We start from the raw sequence: 20,121 nt of genomic DNA on the forward strand, positions 1-20,121 counted from the left end.
ACTTTATCCCAATCGCCGTATATAATACCTATCTACAATAAGATACTATAGGAATGGCACTGAGTGTTGAGGTGAATGATTATGATTACACACGCTATATACATGCATATATATATATATATATCTGCTGGTACCTATTTTGAACGATACGTATTCGAAAGCATTGTGAATGCAAAACATTGTAAGTAGTTGCTGTTGTAACAGCGGGACCATATACCGTCTAACCTCCTAAGGCCCAATCCAACCTACCTATAGTATTATTACCTCTTCGGTTCGATGAAATGAAAACCCCGAAAACGGTATTTAATTGAAACAGTCGCATTTCTTTTGTTTCGTAAAATTTTCAAACAAATCAAAATCAACTATTCCCTGCACTATAGGTTAATATTTTAGTGGCCAATTTTTTATTTTTTATTTTTATGCCTGGGCCTTTAGACCGCGGGCTAGGAACAATTTCCATGACCAATCGCCTCCCGGGCGAAAACACGTATAGTGGTTAACGGCTATGTATGATGAACCCTCGTGAACGTCAGATTTTGTCATCGCCTCCCGCTTGATACTTTGTCAGATGATAGTTTAGATGCTATTGTGAATAAACAAAATCGTCAGCCGATTGTATCGCAGTGGAAAGACCGTCAGCTGGTCACATGAACATGTAAAAAAGAAAATTCTTTGAGTCATCGGCGTCATCGCCTCCCGTTTGATACTTTATCAGATGATAGTTTAGATGCTGTTGATAATAAAACAAATCGTCAGCCGGTTGCATCGCGGTGAAAAGAATTTCGGTGGCTGCCATTTCTCAACCCACCAACGGAGCGGCAGCTGACGTTCACGAGGGTTCATCATACATAGCCGCCGCTACCGAGTACGAGACCGCTATACGAGTTTCGCCCGGGAGGCGATGACTGACGAAAATTGGGCCTGGCTCGCGGTCTATAACTGCACGGCTTGAATAGAATAGTGAGGGACTACACGTAATCTTTTTATATAAATTTACATGAATGATGAGATTGAAATTATGATGATTACAAATGCCATGCAGAGATAGCTTGGTCCGAGTCTAGCGGACGCCGGTAAGCGTAGATAGAATAACGTGCGTAGCGTGGTTTTCTAAAGTTGTTGAACAGCTGAAGAAGGAATTTGGCATTACAAGCCTGTGATTTAATTCAAATGGATAAAAAGGAAACAAACTATTTGCAGATATTTTTTTATATTTCTTAGGGTCAAAAACATTATTTATAAACTAAGTATAAACACGTGTCTTCAAAAATATTCTTACTGTTCTTGCTACCTTAGGTATTATTATTTTTATTTGTTTGTTGGTACATTGTAGTGTTGTATTTATAAACTAAGTAATTATATATATATATATATATTATCAACAGGCAATATTTTTTTTTTCTTATAAATAATTGGTAATTTTTCTATCACGTTTGTTTGAAAAAGAGTCAACATCCAGATACCTACTACCAAATATGACGAACAATTTTTATCATGCATCAAAATCGACGCGCTCTTTACTCATTGAAAAAACGGTCTATAAACGTTACAATTTGTGTCTATTGTCTACAACCGACAGATCAGTAGATTAGAATGAGAAAGCAATAACTCTCATAGACGCGTCGCTATCGGCCAGCAGATCGCGACAACTAATTTGTAGACTACATGAGGCTTTTGAAGAGGCACTCGAATTATTTCTTGACGCTGCTCGAACTTCCTTCATCTTGTCATGGCATCTGAATGTACTACACTACAGCATATTACCGAAATCGGGAATAGTAACCTTATTGGTCAGTATTTACAGACTATTATGGCAAGGGTACTTCTTTAAGCGGAACGAGGAGTTTCTTAGCACTGCGGACTAGCGCATTTAAGCTCGGCAGTCTCTTCTCAGCTCGTAATAAAAGTGATATTTTAAGGTGTTTCTCGATGCTCTGAAGACGATCTTGGAGCCACAAATACGTTCCGCCTGACCGCGGTCTAATGCGTTAAGTTCCGCCATCTCCGAGGTGCTCAGCTCGAAGTAATAGTAACCCTATCACCTAGTATTTACGATTCATAACGGTAAGGCTACTTCTTGAAGGGGAACTCGGGATGTTTCTCGATGCCCGCGAAGAAGCTGAAGTCACAGATGCGTCCCGCCTCGCCGCGGTCCAACGCGTTCAGTTCTGCCATCTCTGCAGCGCTCAGCTCAAAGTCCCACACCGATATATTCTGTCCACAAATAGTTAAAGGTCAAACAATTTTTGCTTATAATAATATAGTACGAGGTACGAATCACATAGCCAAACCTTCAAACACACAGAAATTAGCAAAAAAAAAACTTGTCATCAACCATCTGATTTAATAATAGATCGTTGGTTAACATCTCCAGCGTCAGCCGGTCTGAGTATGGGCGACTCTATATACTATATCTATACACATGCAGGAGTACCTGCCCATTCGTAAGCTTTATTGCAACGTTATAAGGTTAACTAATGGTCAGTTAAAGATGTTGCTGATAAGAACCGAGCCGAGTTACTGGCCCCAGCGTCAGTAGGTCTGGGTGTTATTACCGTCTCCATATCACACATCGGAGTTAACTACCTGTTTGATCCGCTGCGGGTTGGTGCTCTTCGGGATGGCGGCGACGCCGCGCTGCAGCGCGTGGCGGAGCAGTATCTGCGCGGGAGTGCGCCCGTGCGCCGCCGCCGCGCGGGTCACTGGCCTCAGCGTCAGTAGATCGGGATACGAGCGCCTGTTGATAACATATCTTGATAAAAAACCGGACAAGTGCGAGTCGGACTCGCCCACTGAGGGTTCCGTACTTTTTAGTATTTGTTATAGCGGCAACAGAAATACATCATCTGTGAAAATTTCATCTGTCTAGCTATCACGGTTCATGAGATACAGCCTGGTGACAGACAGACGGACGGACAGACGGACAACGGAGTCTTAGTAATAGGGTCCTGTTTTTACCTTTTGGGTACGGAACCCTGAAAATGTAACATTCATTTTTATAATTGTCTACTTAGTTTACTTCCTAAACTGGCGTTGGCATTGAAACTTAATATAAAAACGTTTAATTTATTTAGTATACACTACTGTCGAATGGCATTGGATTTCGTATTATTAACTTCCTTCGAACTGTCTAAAATGATGTATTTCTGTTGCCGCTATAGCAACAAATACTAAAAAGTACGAAACCATCGGTGGGCGAGTCCGACCCGGACTTGTCCGGTTTTTTGTAATTTATGCAAGCAGCAATACATTTATAACGAATTAAAACCACAATATTGTTACCAAGCACACTCTCAACGTCACCCTTTAAGAAACAATTCACTCCCTTTTAAATTTACGAGTAGGTAGGTTTACTGAAGTTTCGGCGAAAATTACTTGACAGACTTTCAGTTCCCAAACTATTTATCCCATATTTTTAGTTGGGCGAAATTTCATTTCGCAAATTTACATAATCCAACCTAACCTAACCCAACCTAGTACATCATTTTCATTTCGCAAGTATGGGGTTGGGAAATGAAATGGTTGCGAAGTAAGGTTATGCCAACGATTGGTTTGCCAAATGAAACTTTGGCCAAAAGTTGGTTGCCAAGTGAAATTTGGCGAAATAAATTTCGCCAAAAAGGAAGTACACCATAGATTTGCTATAATGTTATGGTCAGGAGAGTTACCCTGACGATACGAGTACGATACGTAATGCTGATGAGATGAGACAGATAAACGTGGTGTTGTTTGTTGCACATCCGAAACACGGTGCTATACTTTAATCTACTAACACACAATAATACAATCAGTAATAGAAGTATCGTCAGAGTCTCCTTAAAGTTACACAAGGGAGATGATGTTATGTTATGAAGTTACACAAGTCTGGAAAATTTGATAGTGGTTGGGAACACAGAAGGCGAGCGTAAAGGCCGGTCTCCAACTAGGTGGACCGATAAATTAAAGGACTTCACTTCGTCTAACTTTTGCTCTGTTGTAAGGCTGCGTTTCCACCAGAGCGAGCGACTCGAGCGAGGGACTGATGTGTTTGTTAAGAACCAATAGAATCAATATAACCAATAGAATGTAGAATATATTTGTGGCGATGCTTGTGCGGATTACGTATGTGTTGTGACTAAGCACGTGAAAGAAAAAAAAAATACACAATTGTCACAGCGGTTTAATTAGTAAAATAGAATCTCTTTATTTACCTGTCCTCGCTCAGCGCAGTTCTAGTCAGCTATTTTCTATTGAAAATATTTAGATCAATACGGTTTCACTCACTATTATTTTTAGTCGCTTTTGGCGACATGTTTCGGATTCTTCGGGAATCCTTCCTCAGGCACGAGTGTCCGCGGCGGTTGTACGTCGTGCACTGTCGTGTTTTGAAATATATCTCACGATAGTTTAATTTCGACTATTTTCTATTGGTTAAATGAATGAATGAATGAAGGAGCCTAGAAGCCTAGAGGCGTGATGGACAAACGCCGACGGAGGAAAATCATACACTCCAAAGGTGGAATTTCCAGTGATATGGCGATATGGCGTGGAGGAATATCCAATGATCACAATTCTCAGTCCAGAGGGAGGCCACACTTACCCAGTCTTTTCAGCCAGCATGTCGGCGAGACCCTTGGAGCCGAGCGGCGAATACGCGACCACGGGTACGCCGAGCCTCTTGGCTTCGGCTAGCAGCGCCGGCTGCTGGCACAGCAGGTGTACTTCCACCTGGAAATACAAATAAGTTACCCTTTTGACAGTTTTTCGACGGTCGAAGTTACAAACTTCTCCAAAATTAACATTAAACTTTTCTTTAAAAAAAATTTGAGAGAAACGTGAAATTATTAAGGACCAAAGTGGAGGACCCGCGCGAAATCGTCTTTTCATACAAACGTAGTCCTCATTTTCCTCTCTGGATATTAACATTATCGAAAATATTTGACTCAATTTGTTGTATATCAACCACAGCTATGCCCCGTATACGTTTATTTATTTTTTATTTTTATAATAATTATTAAAGTTAGGCGCATTTTAAAATGCGTATATGAAATCTGTTTTTCGCTCCTAATTTTTGCTATTATCAAAAAATCGAAAGCAGTCAAACGTAGGGGCATAGCTATGGTTAATATACATCAAATTATGTAAAATATCCATTCGTTTGTATAGAGAAGCGGCCGTTGCCTTTCCTCTTAAGGTTCGTCAATTATATCGGTGGTACGGCAACAGTGGACAACTTTAGGCGTTGTTGGTGAAAGGGATAAATCATGCCTTCCTGCTGCACAGATTGACGGAGTATTCTCATTAGTACCCGTCCTACGTGACCACTGCCATACATGAGGCGGGGACAAATGGAAACGATTCATATAAATGCATCTGTTCACATCTGTGCCCGGTGGGACAAATGAAAATAGACAGGATTGACAGAGGATTAGTAAGTACATACAAAAAAGTGGTAATATTATTAATCAGGCACAAACCTGCAGGCAAGCCGGTTTCTCCACAGCACAAATCCTAGCGAGCTGCTCCGCGTTCAGATTGGAGACTCCGACGTGTCGTACGGCGCCGGATTCCTTCAGTTTTAACAAGCTCTGGAAAAACAATTGAATACTTTACACTCAATGAGCTCCTCGCGAACCCCCATGGCTCTGCCACTTTGAATTATTCAGGTTATTCCCACTAGTTACCACCATCTCGTTACCAGTGGTAACTACTGGGATTTTTTTCCCAGTAGTTACCACTAATATTTTGTTAGAGTTCAATGTTCAATGCTAATAAAAACAGTATAAATAGTATTATACCTATACAAATATAGAGTACATACTTTAATAAATAATTCAGATCCAGATAGCGCCGACTAGTCCAACGGTCAAAAAACCAGTGTAGGTGCGCTCTCCGATAACGCGCCTTTATTACGCATCTCGATGGCACATTTTAGACTGGTTCGACTCGCCGGCACTCAGTAACCGTAGAGGGACCACACAAGAAATCGCGAGTTAAAACGAACCGAAACGCTATTAGCTCTCTATCATTCTTCCACATTTTTAGTGCGATAGAGACAGATAGCGTTTCGTATTTCTGCATACGATTGTCATCTAGGATAGGCCCCCAGGTCGGTCATTGCGACGATCACACTTATAGGTATAGTTCGCCGCATGCAAACAATGTCGGTTCTAATTCTCAACTTACGGAGAAATGTCATGCCCTTTTTTCTGTGGTCATGCCATTGATAATTTAATATGCAGTGTGGAAAAAATTTATGGGCTCTGGAGGGAAAGTGTCTTAAAACTTTAAGTTAGCTCATTTTACTTAAAGGAAACATTCTTTTATTTAAAAAAAGAAACAAAACAGCATTCAGATTTTTTTAAATTAGCTTGTCTCGCCCGGGAATCGAACCGACACAAAATTCCATAAATAAACACTCGCTGTTTTATTCTACTAGTCTATGCTGTTAATGTTAATGATAACATTTCTCCAAGAAACATGAGGTCTTACACTCGTCTGTCGTACAAAATAACCATCAAATGAATATTTAGTAATCAAGAACATTTTTAGACAAGCGAAATTGAAGAAAAAAAGAAAAATCTTTGAATGAAGTGTTGGGTGTTGGTTCTTTTAAAAATAAAAGAATGTTTCCTTTAGGGTTTAGGGCACTTTCCATTCAGGGCCCATAAATTTTTTCCAACCTGTATACATATTTCGTGCCGATAGTATACCTATACATCAATAGTTATTTGTTATACAAGGGTGCAAAGTTGTATTTTACCCGCGAGTGTAGAATTGAAACACGAGCAAGCGAAAGGATTCTATAGTTGAACCACGAGCGAAGCGAGTGGTTCTAAAATAGAATCCTGAGCGTAGCGAGTGCTTCAACACACGAGAAGTAAAATACATTTGCACCCGTGTGTAACACAAAACTTTTCCCCTCACTATAGCGAGGAAAGTGCAACATCCACAGGCATTAGATCATCTTCATCACTGGAATCACTCATTTTTTACGATATTATAACAGAAAACTCTGGAAGTTGTGTATTTTTACGGAGTCGGTGAGAAAAGTTCTTCTTCTTCTTCTTCTTCTTTTAAAATTATGGCTTCAGCCCAGTGGGACTATTTCGCCAGTATCAAGGTATTGAGAGGTTTACAAACGACAAAAATTTTACGGTTGTACAAGACAGTGTACGGTGATTTGTTAGCTCTTGTAAATCGATAGCTAGTCTTTACAAGAAGCACGTGGACTACCGGCCGTTGACTCCAAGATGGTGGTTAAACGCGCTTCAAAATTAATTCTCCATTCACTGCACACTACCACATTAGTTTACTGTATAATAAGCTATCGATATTACACTTTAAACAATATTAATAAGCAAAAAACAAAGTAATTAATCACGATGCTAACTATCAAGATGGCGCTCGAACCGGAAGTCCGGTGAGAAAAGTTTTTAAGTAAAAAATTTGTTGACAATGTTGACATTTCTGACGTATGAAATGTCAACGATGCGTTTTGAAATTGCATCGACTCAACTTGTGCGTTCAGCATTATATTTAACATCATTATAAAAAAACAAACGTTTCTTATGGAATTTTAAGGTTTATGACTTAAAATCATTAAATAAAGCTAAATTTGATATTTTTTATTAGATTCTCAAACCATTTATTTAATGATAATTAATATCGAACGAACCATTATCATGAGCGTTTTACGTTTTGTTATCTGTCAAGCTACTTAAACACGCTCCATCCAAGGTCAAATTACTTTCCCCACTAGTGGATAAAACGCGTTTTTCCCCGCTTGTTTTGAAGGTTAAAAGACAACTTTCCGAGCTAGTGAGGGGAAAATAATTTATTACTCTCAGCAGCAAACCTCTCGCTTTTTCTGTATGAAGCCTGATATGACAAGAACTACTTAAACATCTAAAGCAGTAATAATAAAGAATTAATTAGGAATGTGGGTAATCAATTAATCATTTATTAATTAATCTGTATAATGCAAGATGTTTCATTTTCTACGTTTGCACGGTACAGCTCGTGGAAAGCTATAGTTAAAACCGGTTACATTATTTTAAAAGTAGTCAAATTTAATTAAAAATATAGGTACCTATCAATTAATTAAATATTTCAATTGAAGTGTCAAAGCAATTGTATAAATTGCTCGTATAGAGTAGCTATGTTACGCAGTCAGTTGGAAATAGTGGTGTTTAAGCAATGGGAACATGGATGGACAAAATCATACGCCTTTGTAATGGGACTTACATTTTTTATTTTTTTATGATTGATCAGGATCACAATCTTTGATTATTAATGGTTTTTGAAATTCTTTATTTAGCAACAGGTTGGACGCAGTAGGAATCCTTAGCATAGTGGAACTATCACTAAATTGGAAGTCTGATAGGTGTATTACGACGGTGGTAGTAGATGGTTCGTGTATTACGGGAGATATCCTTGATTTCTTCCTCAGTTTCCGTAACGCTGTTGTGAGATCGAAAGCCCGTCTATTGCGTCGCCGCGATTGACGAATCGCAATCCGAGTGTTATCTTTGATCGACGGTATTTCTTTGTTTGCAGGATGAGAATCTTTATATAATGTCTGATTTAAATGATAAGCGTAAAGTTTGTCGTAATGTGGGATAGTCGAGGTTGGACAATTTACACTGAGCGGTTTCCCTTCCTGAGCTCTGGTGCGACTTTTTAATGAGGCACTGGATGCATTTGCTTTTAAATGATAAGCGTAAAGTTTGTCGTAATCTGGGCTAGTCGAGGTTGGACAGTTTACATTAAGGGAATTGTCTTCTTGAGCTCTGGTGCGACTTTTTAATGTGGAACTGGATGCATTTGCTTTTAAATGATAAGCGTAAAGTTTGTCGTAATCTGGGCTAGCCGAGGTTGGACAGCTTACACTGAGCGAATTCTCTTCTTGAACTTTGGTGCGACTTTTTAATGACGAACTGGATGCATTTGCTTTTAAATGATAAGCGTAAAGTTTATCGTAATCTGGGCTAGCCGAGGTTGGACAGCTTACACTGAGCGAATTCTCTTCTTGAGCTCTGGTGCGACTTTTTAATGAGGAACTGGATGCATTTCCTTTTAAATGATAAGCGTAAAGTTTGTCGTAATCTAGGCTAGCCGAGGTTGGACAGCTTACACTGAGCGAATTCTCTTCTTGAGCTCTGGTGCGACTTTTTAATGAGGAACTGGATGCATTTGCTTTTAAATGATAAGCGTAAAGTTTGTCGTAATCTGGGCTAGTCGAGGTTGGACAGTTTACATTAAGGGAATTGTCTTCTTGAGCTCTGGTGCGACTTTTTAATGTGGAACTGGATGCATTTGCTTTTAAATGATAAGCGTAAAGTTTGTCGTAATCTGGGCTAGCCGAGGTTGGACAGCTTACACTGAGCGAATTCTCTTCTTGAACTTTGGTGCGACTTTTTAATGACGAACTGGATGCATTTGCTTTTAAATGATAAGCGTAAAGTTTATCGTAATCTGGGCTAGTCGAGGTTGGACAGCTTACACTGAGCGAATTCTCTTCTTGAGCTCTGGTGCGACTTTTTAATGAGGAACTGGATGCATTTCCTTTTAAATGATAAGCGTAAAGTTTGTCGTAATCTAGGCTAGCCGAGGTTGGACAGCTTACACTGAGCGAATTCTCTTCTTGAGCTCTGGTGCGACTTTTTAATGAGGAACTGGATGCATTTGCTTTTAAATGATAAGCGTAAAGTTTGTCGTAATCTGGGCTAGTCGAGGTTGGACAGTTTACATTAAGGGAATTGTCTTCTTGAGCTCTGGTGCGACTTTTTAATGAGGAACTGGGTGCATTTGCTTTTAAATGACAAGCGTATAGTTTGTCGTAATCAGGGCTGATCGAGGTTGGACAGTTTACATTAAGGGAATTGTCTTCTTGAGCTCTGGTGCGACTTTTTAATGAGGAACTGGATGCATTTGCTTTTAAATGATAAGCGTAAAGTTTGTCGTAATCTGGGCTAGTCGAGGTTGGACAGTTGACACTGAGCGAATTCTTTTCCTGAGCTCTGGTGCTACTTTTTAATGAGGAACTGGACGCATTTGCTTTTTCGTTATTTTTTTTCTTTCCCCAAAGCCAAAATAGTCTATATGAAAATGGTCTTCGCTGTGGGTGCGAAGGTTTTGTAGATTGAGAAGGGCCAGGGGTTGCGCTCTCAGGCATTATGAAACGGCCTCTATGAAGCGAGTTAACGCTCTTAATGTTTATACCCTTTTGAATGCATTTCGAATGTTCAATTTCTAACGGACCATTTACCGCATAGTAACACTGCAATGACTTGCCGTAATCACGAAAGTGCGGTAAAATCTCGGGGAGCTTTGTCACACCATCTTCCCGTGATTTTAATTCCACGACGCCCCTCGCATTAGTAAAGGTAGATTTCGGTTCTTTCATTGGCCATATTGACTTCATACTTTCAACTTTACAATGATATAAGTAATAAACGTTTTTCCTATTTTTAAATTGTCCCTCTTTCTGCACATTAACGTCATCATCATCGACCTGTGCGTTTTCTACTTTTGCCTCAAGGGCCGATCCTCCTTGTTTTGCCTTGGTTGTTGCAAGATTTGTCATGGACGTTTTGCTAGTAGAGCCAGGAATTCCCTTAGAATCTTTTCTAACATTTTGAGGTCCTGCCTGAGTGCCTGCCTGTACTTTGGCAGCGTTTATAGCTCCTGCAGAGGAGATACGTGTCGCAGAGGCAGGAGTCGGTAGGTTGCTAGCACTCGGGGTGGGCGGGACTAGGCCTGCGGGGTCGGGCGAGGCTAGGCCTGCGGGGTCGGGTGGGGCTAGGCCAGCGGCGCCAGGCGGAGATAGGCCTGCGGGGCCGGAGGCGGACGGGCCTATCTTGCCTTTGTTGTCTTTAAACGCTTTTGGTCCTTTCGATTTCTTTTTGCATATTTTGCATTGGAAACATTGTTTGCATTGGCTACAACATGTGACACATTTCTTGGTGCAGCACCATCCGCAGCAACACATGTACTTACAGAAAAACTCCCAGTCGCGAGACTTTTTCTCGTACCGACATTGACGTGGATTGGGACATAGTTCTGAGCAAGCCTTAGGCCGCCGGGGCGCCGACCGCGGCCCGCATCTTGCTGATCGAGGACATCTTATAACTCGCGGTTGACATTGTTCATGATAGGTTGAGGGCATTCCCAAACCCGATACACATTAATTTTCACTTCTGAACACTGCCTACTCATTTCCAAATTTAACTTTGATGTAAGTTGGATTCATTGTTGACTTGAAACTACTGTTTTAATATTTTTGTTACCTAAACATGGGATTTGACTTGATGTTGTCAGAAGGTGGCGGATGTCAGTATATTTTTTCTTTCGTGACAGATGACAGATGACTTGGTCTCAATCTGGATTTTAAAAGTAGGTTGAAGCTTGGTTAATTGAGGTTTGAAATACGCTATGGTTTTAGTAAAATTTATTCTAGATTGCTAACAGCAACAGACTTTAGTGCCAGTTGCACCATCCGCACTTGACAGACTGATCAGCGTCATGGGGAGTCACACGAGCTCGACGCGAAAAGCCGCTCCTATACAATCGAAGTCTACTACACCCATGGACAAATTTAGACGAACGCAAAAAAAAGGTTAGTTACTAATTTTGAAATTACTTGCCGGCATCGGCTGTACACACTCGTCGAGACACCCCGAGACAGGTCGAGAACGAGTGTGTACATGTTGCTCCCTTCTCGTCTCGCTCTTCCCCGTCTTGTCTTGCGCCTCTCCAATGGATCGCTGATCCGAGAGGCTTTCGACGAGTGTGTATCAGGGACCGGCCCGCTATCCCTTATCGGGGTTTTATAAGGGTATTGCATAAGGCTTAACTCACCATACCCTTTGCCTGACGAAACCCTTTGTTTTGCTTTTAAAAACCCTTATATAAAGCTACCACATTTGAGTAATCGGTAGCCCAAATACCCTTACAAAACCCTTATCATCCGCTCACCAACACCTTGCATATTGCTTATAAGGGTTAGCCTTATAAAGGGCTTCACTTTTAGCATATAAGCGTGCTAATTTAAGTCGTCTACCTTGTTCATAAAGCACACATTACTTCGAATCCGAGCGATCATCGGCGGCGACGGCGGCGTTCTTTGACTAGGCACGTATTTTCTTTCCTTTTCATACACTACCGTAGATATATACTAATCCTGTCTCTTTGACGCAAAGGGAAACCTTTATAAAAAGCGCTTAAAGATAAGGGTAACCCTTATTAAGGGCTAGCCTTATTTTTGGTTAGCTTTTCGGTAAGGGTTAGTCAAAGGTAGGGGTATGAATGGGCTTGCAGTTCAAAAGGGAAAGTCTTTCAATGTGTTAGCCGTGTTTAAGTGTCGCCCATTGAAAGGGTTTTATCGCGGAAAGGGTTGTCCGGTCCCTGGTGTGTATATACAGCTGATATTAGGTGCTGTAATCCAGTAATTAAACCTTTTTTTTGCGCGTTCCTCTAAATTTGTCCATGAATATAGTTTCCGATGCTAAAAATTGTAATAAGTATAAAGAATACGGAGAACTATAGTCCTCACGCGTTATTTACACTTGATAAAGTTTTTTAACCAATTACCATTATTATAATATATTTAAAAAAAAGTAAAATATTTGATCACAATTTAATAATGTTCGCATTCGTCGGAATCACCATCTAAAATTAGACATACGTAGAAATATTAAAATACACACTAGAAATATATTAAATACTAACTTAGGCACCAAGACGACACGAGAAACTGGCCAGAAAGTATAATAAAGCTAGGCTAAGTAAAACTACCTATTTATTGTATTTATTTAAAAAACCTCTGCCCCCTTCCAGCTGTCACCTTGTCCACACGCATATATGTATAGGTTCATATAAGTACGTTTTTGATAATTAATGAATTATCATTACTTACCCAGTAGAATTACAAAACAAAACAATTATATTATTCTAATTACCTGATTCCGCAGTTTCCATGTGCTGCAACGCGCTGGTAGGATAACCTGAGATCTAACTGGGACTCCAGAATTATTTCACTTGAATGGCAGGAGGTTTTTTGGATGATAATAAATTCCGCAGAGCATTGTTATAAGTATTCCCACGTGTTACGAATAACATTTTTAACGGTATTCATACATATTTTTGATTTGTTTATAAGCCGTATGCGCCTTGGTGTGTAAGTCACAATACTCAATAGGGATGCATCTGTATCAAAAGGTGGCAACGTAACATTAGACTTTTTAGATATATCAATGCTTTCGTAGGAATCCTTGGGAATTTGCACTGTTTCTACGGCATCTTCACCTGTGCAGCAAGGACACAGAAACCTCGGTAAATTGGCTATATTCAATATCTTTCGAGGAACGTGCGGCTTATCGCCAACCCCTTCTGTAAGTGTACTGTTGTCAAGTGATCCTTGTACTGCGTCTGTTAATTCTATTTTAGCAAGAGTCTGCTCCTCAGTCTCACTACCCGCGACGGGACATACAACTCCGTATTCGGGAGGATTGAACGTATCACTTTGTGATATATTTTTCTTTCTGTCAATGTTACTCAAGGAAGGAGAGGACCTGAGAACGTTCGACCACGGTTCTTCATCGTGGTTTTGAATGCTTTGTTTATTGTTAACTTTCTGCGGTGTTTGGGTCAGGATGCGAGACTTGATCGCATTAAAGATCTTTTTTGGTTTAGTTTTGAGATGGCTGCACTCCTTGTATACTTCAGGATTGCGGAAAACCGCATTGTAGTTGTACGAGTCATTGATTTTTTCAGTAAAGTTCACACCCATTTTGTAAGTTTTTTGTTACACTATTAAAATTTATTTGTTTGATGGGAGGTGGAAGTGAAGTTAATATGTGACATTAAAAACCTGACAGGTATTCTTTGTTTTTGCAAATGTAAAGATTACAGTGACATTTTCAATAAAGAGTAACGTTACGTTGTGACATATTCTTTGGTTGTGAATAGTGAGCAACTAGTGAGTATTCTTTGGTTGTGACACACTTTTCCCGTCTCCCGCTGATGAAATGTAGGTAGAGTCTGTGCGGAAAGAGAAGAGTCGTGGAATGTAATGGGGCCCAAAACATTCCACGACTCTTCTCTTTCCGAACAGACGCTACTTATAAGTTTACTTAGTTTTAAGATTATCAGAGACATTCATACTGGCTTTCTGATCTCCCTTTTGATGATTCTTGTAGCTTTAGAATAAGAAATCCTTGGTATAGGTATAATTCATCTTAGCCACAGAGCGGCAGCAGAGCAGCGTATAAAAAGTGGAATCATAGGGTAAATCGCGAATCCTGGACTCCGAATCAGTAGCTGATGATGCAACCGGTATAAAACTGAGATAAAATAATATGTTCAGCTAATTGTGGTGGATTTTAAAAAGTAAACTGACTGGATTGTTTGGCTAGAGTCCAGCCGCTAGACTATACTAATAGACACTTACCTTCCAAACAGCGATGAGATCAGTTGTGAGGTCGACCCTCATGGAACCGTCAGGGTTCTTCGGGTGCAGGTCTCCCGGCACGTGCTCGAACGCGAACGGCGTGTGCATCAGGTACAGGTCCAGGTATTCCAGCCCCAGGTCTTTTAATGATGCGTTGAAGTATTCTGGTACTAGCTCGGGGCGATTACCTGGCAAGTAAAGACGCGGATCAGAAAAGGTCAAATTCGGTTCAACTATTTAGGTACTACCGTAAAATTAGGTAACTATCGTTGATTATCAACGAGCCTTTTTGATTTGTACCTACTCGTTACATTTATTTTGTTGCGATATACTAATGCCTTTTCTATATTAGATACTTACTCATTGGAACTTGAACTTGGACCATAGTTGTGTTGTGGACAAAAGTTACCTGATTTTACGTTTCTTATTTGTATTATATAAACTACGTCTTTGCCAAATTTTATGTTATGAACACCCGTTAAAAATACCAATTAAAAATATTGTCTGAAAAAAGTAATTGCTCACTCCTGCCCTAATTAAGAGCTCACTTCGCTCTATTCATAATATCGTTCTGTGCTCCATATTTAGGCCGGATTTAGAGACCTGACCTAGGGCCCCTAGGCACTTATTTGGTATGGTACTTAGAATTTAGGGGGGGGGGGGCTTCTTCATCTTAAAACCATTGTTAAATTGTCTAGGGCCGGGCCTTGTGGGCCTAGGTGGAAATCCGGCCCTGTCCATATTCATAATACCGCAGTGTACGCTATGTAGAGCGCCTTAAAATCTCGAAAATTGTTTTAAAACTGACCTCCAGGTGGCAACTTGGTGACAACGAAAAGCTCCTTTCTCCTTGCAGGGTTGTCACCAATCCACCGCCGCAGGGAACGTCCCAGGGCTGCTTCGTTTTCGTAAGCTCGCGCAGAGTCGAAGTGACGGTACCCTACTTCTAGGGCTGCATCTACGGCTTTTTCTAATACTTCGTCGGAGGCCTGTAAGAATCACTTAAGCATTTAGTGCAGTACATAGTTGGACGGTTAAAGCTTGACCAGGAATATATGATCACGCGCCATGTTGCGGGATTTCACTATAATTTATTTTTTCATACTATACTTTTCATACAGCGCCCTCATGACAATGATCATATAATATTTCTAGTCAGCTAGTCAGGCTTTATATACCAAATATTGCATGCATAATAAACCTACAACGTAGTGGTTATATTATCTTTGAATAGACCTGCCTACCTATGCTACCTACTTCTTATTTGTCACCTTTTAGACATTAAGATTTGTCATTTTCCATTCTATGAATGTCAAACAGATTAAACCGTTTCAGAAATTTTTTTGTTTGAAAAATATCAGAAATCATATTGTGCAGTGATGTCCTCCTACCTCGAAAAGCATTATTTGGAGATAAATGATAATTTTCGACTATATTCCATCAGTCAAGAAAGAGAATAATTATTGTGAATATGTAATGGAATGCAGGATCTGGAGCAGACAGAAGATCGGTGTTCGCTCGAGGAATGCTGCGCGTCCACGTCGCGAGGGTTGTCCCACTCCAGCGGCGACTGCTCCGGAAGTGAGGCCTCGCTCAAGCGCCGCCTGAAGTGCGCGCACTCGCACGCCTCATACCGCTGCACGACGACCCTCAACAGACCCTGCGCCATCAAGGACTCCACCACCAAACTACGCCAGTCCAAGTGGCGTTCTCTCATAACTTTCTTCAAGACGCGCATCAAAGTTCCATACAGAAAGCGAACCCATACTAGATATAATGGGGAAGTCCTTATTCGACCCTCAAACACTCCTAGCCAAGTTGTTCCATTGAAATAAATATTTTTTGACAAATACTAGCTTTTGTTAGCATCTTAGTCCATGTACCGTCAACTTCCTCAACGATGCCTACCGTATACCCAACATTGCCTGGCTTAAAGAAACGGTGATTCTTTACAAAACAGCTGTCTATATCAGTTTACTAATAATGCGATTATCGCGACCATTATTAGGTATTAGAGAAAGACAACTAGCTAACTGATTTGTAAAGAAACAAGGTTTTTTTTAAGCCAGAATATGTTGGGCACGGTAGGCAATGTTGGGGAAGTTGACGATACTTTCCTAGATCTACTCTTGGTCTTTTGTTATTCGCACATCCATAGAAACTTGTACAGTCAGCATCATTAGGAGCGGATGAAACAACACGACAAAAGTATCTGCCACCCTGGAATACTTATCCAAATAGAGATATATTCACTATACTACGCGTTCAAAAGTATCTGTCACAGCCTAATAGCTCCACACATATATACATATATAGAGCAATTATTGCCTCTTTTTGTTAAGCTATTAGTACTAATAGATTAGGTACATACCTACTTTTGGCCCGTAGTCTGGCGGCTTTTAGCCAAGGTGACGATCGCTAGCGCTTCGCTATGGAATCACTTTGTCTCTAAGATCACTCTTCCATATTAGTGTGAGAGTGACAGTTGCGTGTCGTTCGCTACGTAACGTTAGCGATTGGCATGTCCACGGGGCATGATACGCTACTTTGTATGCTGACTGTACTGGCAGTGACGGGGACATAACCGGGGACATAGGTATTTTCGGGTTAGTCCAAATTTTATATTAAAGGAAAAAATGGAAAAAGTTACACTTCTTCTTGCTTCTTTTTTCCTTTAATATAATATTTGGAGTATCGCTCGCAGACGTATCTGCATGTTAAAAAATTGATTTTCGGGTTAGATTAGAAATGTCCAGATTTGTATACTATAAATATCTGTGTGCCTAATCAATACATCTATTTTCCCGTAATTTAGTAACAATAATCTAAACAAACTAGTAGCAGAGTCAAATATATTTTAGGTAAATTTTTAGTAGGTTTGCCTTTAGCGCTGTTGACCTCATTTCCGATACCAGCACGATATCTTTACAACTCTCTAAATCAACTAAATGCTCTACTAATTAGTGGCATACATATTAGGTGGTCTGCCTCTTTTACAAACAAGTTGATATATAATAGCGGTTAATTGGTAAACTTATTATTATTTATCTATTTCTTTATTCGCACGCGTTTATAGTCCGACAAGAAAATTATTGAGGGCGCGACTTTCTACGTAACTGTCACTTTTTTTACGTAAAATGCTTAAACATGGCGACAATTTAGTATGGAAATTTTTTAGTTCCATTTTATACAAAATACTGAATACCTATCAATACCTTTATATACAAAGCATTTTCCATATACCGGGTGTTTCATGTAGCAGGAGCAATAAATTAAGCTGTAGGCTGTACTCCTCAAACTGACCAACATGAGTTCAGCAACTTTTAAAAATAACTTCTGTTTTGATTTTTATTACACTTTAAAGTTTATTCTAAGACGCAATGTATTGCAAAATTTGTTATGTTTAAACGGTGACAAGCAACGTCAAACACACCGCGTACATTGAAAATAATATTTAATTAGTATGAACAAAGATAGATATAACTCCGTAATAGATGGATACAGTCTAAGGAAAAAACGTGCCTCGAAAATCACGAAAATTTGATTCTCGATCAGATGGCGCCACTAGTTTTGGCCTACACTCGTATAGAGGGCGTTGACTGTTTCGTTTGTTATTTATAATTTTAACGCATACCAGTGAAAGAACATGGGTCAAAATCATATAAAAATAATTAATGCAAATAAAAAAATCATTTATCCATATTTAAATACATTTTATCGTATTTTTATAAATATTTATTTTTAGTTTTAAAGTGTGTCGATAGATGGCAGTGAATTTACTGGGGTTACAAAATTTAATATGACAGTACCGCTCTAGTATAAGTTACTCTATGGTATGAAAAAGGTATAATCTAAAAATTTCATAATTTTAAAAAGTTGCTGAACAAATGTTGGTCAGTTTGAAGCGTACAGCCTCCAGTTTAATTTATTGCTCCTGTTACAGGAAACACCGTGTATAAATTGAATACTGCAATGTTTTGTGTTAATCAAATCTTTAATATGTAAAATCCTAATAGGAACTCCCATGAGTCCCATGAATACTTTAAAAAATTCTTCATTAAGTAAGTAGGTATGTACAGTCAGCAATACTATTAGCTTAGCACCTTTGCATACAAATTTCTATGCAGACATTACTTTTTCTCTGCAGCTGACTGTAATAACTTGGAATTTTTAATTATTACATGCTTTAGTTAAATTAATCACGACGGTTCGAAAGAGGGAATAAAAATAAAAAGCAAATAAATGATTAACGTTCGTTACCTATGTCAAAGCTCCCGAACACTTAGGTCATGTTGTGAAGGAGTTTGTATACCTAGATCAATACAAGTGCCGCCAACAATCGGCCAAGAAACGATGCACTATTATCATTTATCATACATAATTATTGTCTACTGTATGCTTATAACCAGTTAACAATTTAACAACATACAGTCGCCACGCCATCAGATATATCGGAGCTGCACATGCGCTCAAAAATACCTGGACATCATCCGGACATGCACTTAAACGTCTTGATAATAAAGGCTTTGTACAGATATTATTTATGAACACCTTGGCCGCTCCGATTTATCCGAAGATATACTTACTTAACAAAAATGTAACAATTATAAATAAATTGCACGCGTATATTACTTACCTATGTTCTTATCTTTGTTTTTCAATTTGCACTAAGTAGGACATTTTATATTAAATACTTCCGCAAAGTCCAAAAAAATAATAAAGCGTAAAACTACCTTCAGCTTTTCTACGATCTGAGGATAATACAAAAACAACACTAACCTGCCATGTTCCGAAGCCGATCCTCGGCATGCGATCACCATTGCTTAACTCAAAATACTCCGGGAGGGCCATTTTTACGTTCCACAAGTTTACTGTGTACTGGTTTGAACCGTAGCTATAGGTGTACTGCGACCGGTGAACCGATCCACAATGGTGGGAGGTAAGAGGTAGCGGTGCAGCGGCCTTGGTGAGGGACTTTTTAAGTTTTTACCGGTCCGCTACGGGTCATGCCACACAATTATGCTTCTTACTGTTAAGTCAAGGCGCCGTGCGGTGATTTTTATACGATCGACGATATGGAATTGTCATTTGTTTTATCGTTATTTGCATGGAGACTATATAAAGGAGCCAAATCTCTATGTATGAAAAGTGTCCATCAAAAAACAGTAATTAGGCGGCGCCACCATACACCGAAATACTACCAAAAACAACCTACGTAATATGGTCGGGTTATTTGTTGGTTTATGTTATACTCATGTCCCAGAGCCTAACTAGCGCCACCGGAGAGATTAGGAACAATTAAAGCTGAAAGCGGTCACTTTTGCAACAATTCTGCCATAAGAGATTGGCATCCTTTCTATACCATCCATAGTTATTTGTATGAATTTCCTTTGCCTTGCTTTGATTGGCTTGAAGACAAACAAGCTTGCCATATGTGTCATATACCTACCAACTTCCAAACTGGCGATCATTATTCTGTTGTGTACTTATTAGTTAAATGATGCTTTCATTTTAATTACGAGCTAGTTAGCTAATTCTAATCTTATAATGTCAATAAAATAGTAATGATAAAGAAATATGAATACTTAGTGAATTGAATACACAGGACAATGAAAACGTGGAGTACTTTATATGTAGAGAAACTTCCATAAGGGAGAGCCTTACAAAACCTAAGCTGTTTAATAGCACTG

The 20,121-nt window shown here is 39.5% G+C and overlaps 1 protein-coding gene across 1 annotated transcript; it reads right to left on the reverse strand.

The window, feature by feature from the left end:
- Window positions 1-1,953: 1,953 nt before the first annotated feature.
- LOC134748434 (aldo-keto reductase family 1 member A1) lies at window positions 1,954-19,369 on the reverse strand. The gene is made up of 7 exons (XM_063683218.1): window positions 19,211-19,369; window positions 15,240-15,420; window positions 14,432-14,619; window positions 5,457-5,567; window positions 4,580-4,707; window positions 2,587-2,737; window positions 1,954-2,214 (listed from the first exon to the last, which is right to left on the reverse strand). The coding sequence occupies exons 1-7, from the start codon at window positions 19,280-19,282 to the stop codon at window positions 2,071-2,073; spliced, it is 975 nt and encodes a 324-aa protein (XP_063539288.1). The 5' UTR covers window positions 19,283-19,369; the 3' UTR covers window positions 1,954-2,070.
- Between the last annotated feature and the right edge of the window lie 752 nt (window positions 19,370-20,121).

Source organism: Cydia strobilella, chromosome 16 (assembly GCF_947568885.1).
Source record: "Cydia strobilella chromosome 16, ilCydStro3.1, whole genome shotgun sequence".
In the NCBI taxonomy this organism is placed as follows: domain Eukaryota; kingdom Metazoa; phylum Arthropoda; class Insecta; order Lepidoptera; family Tortricidae; genus Cydia; species Cydia strobilella.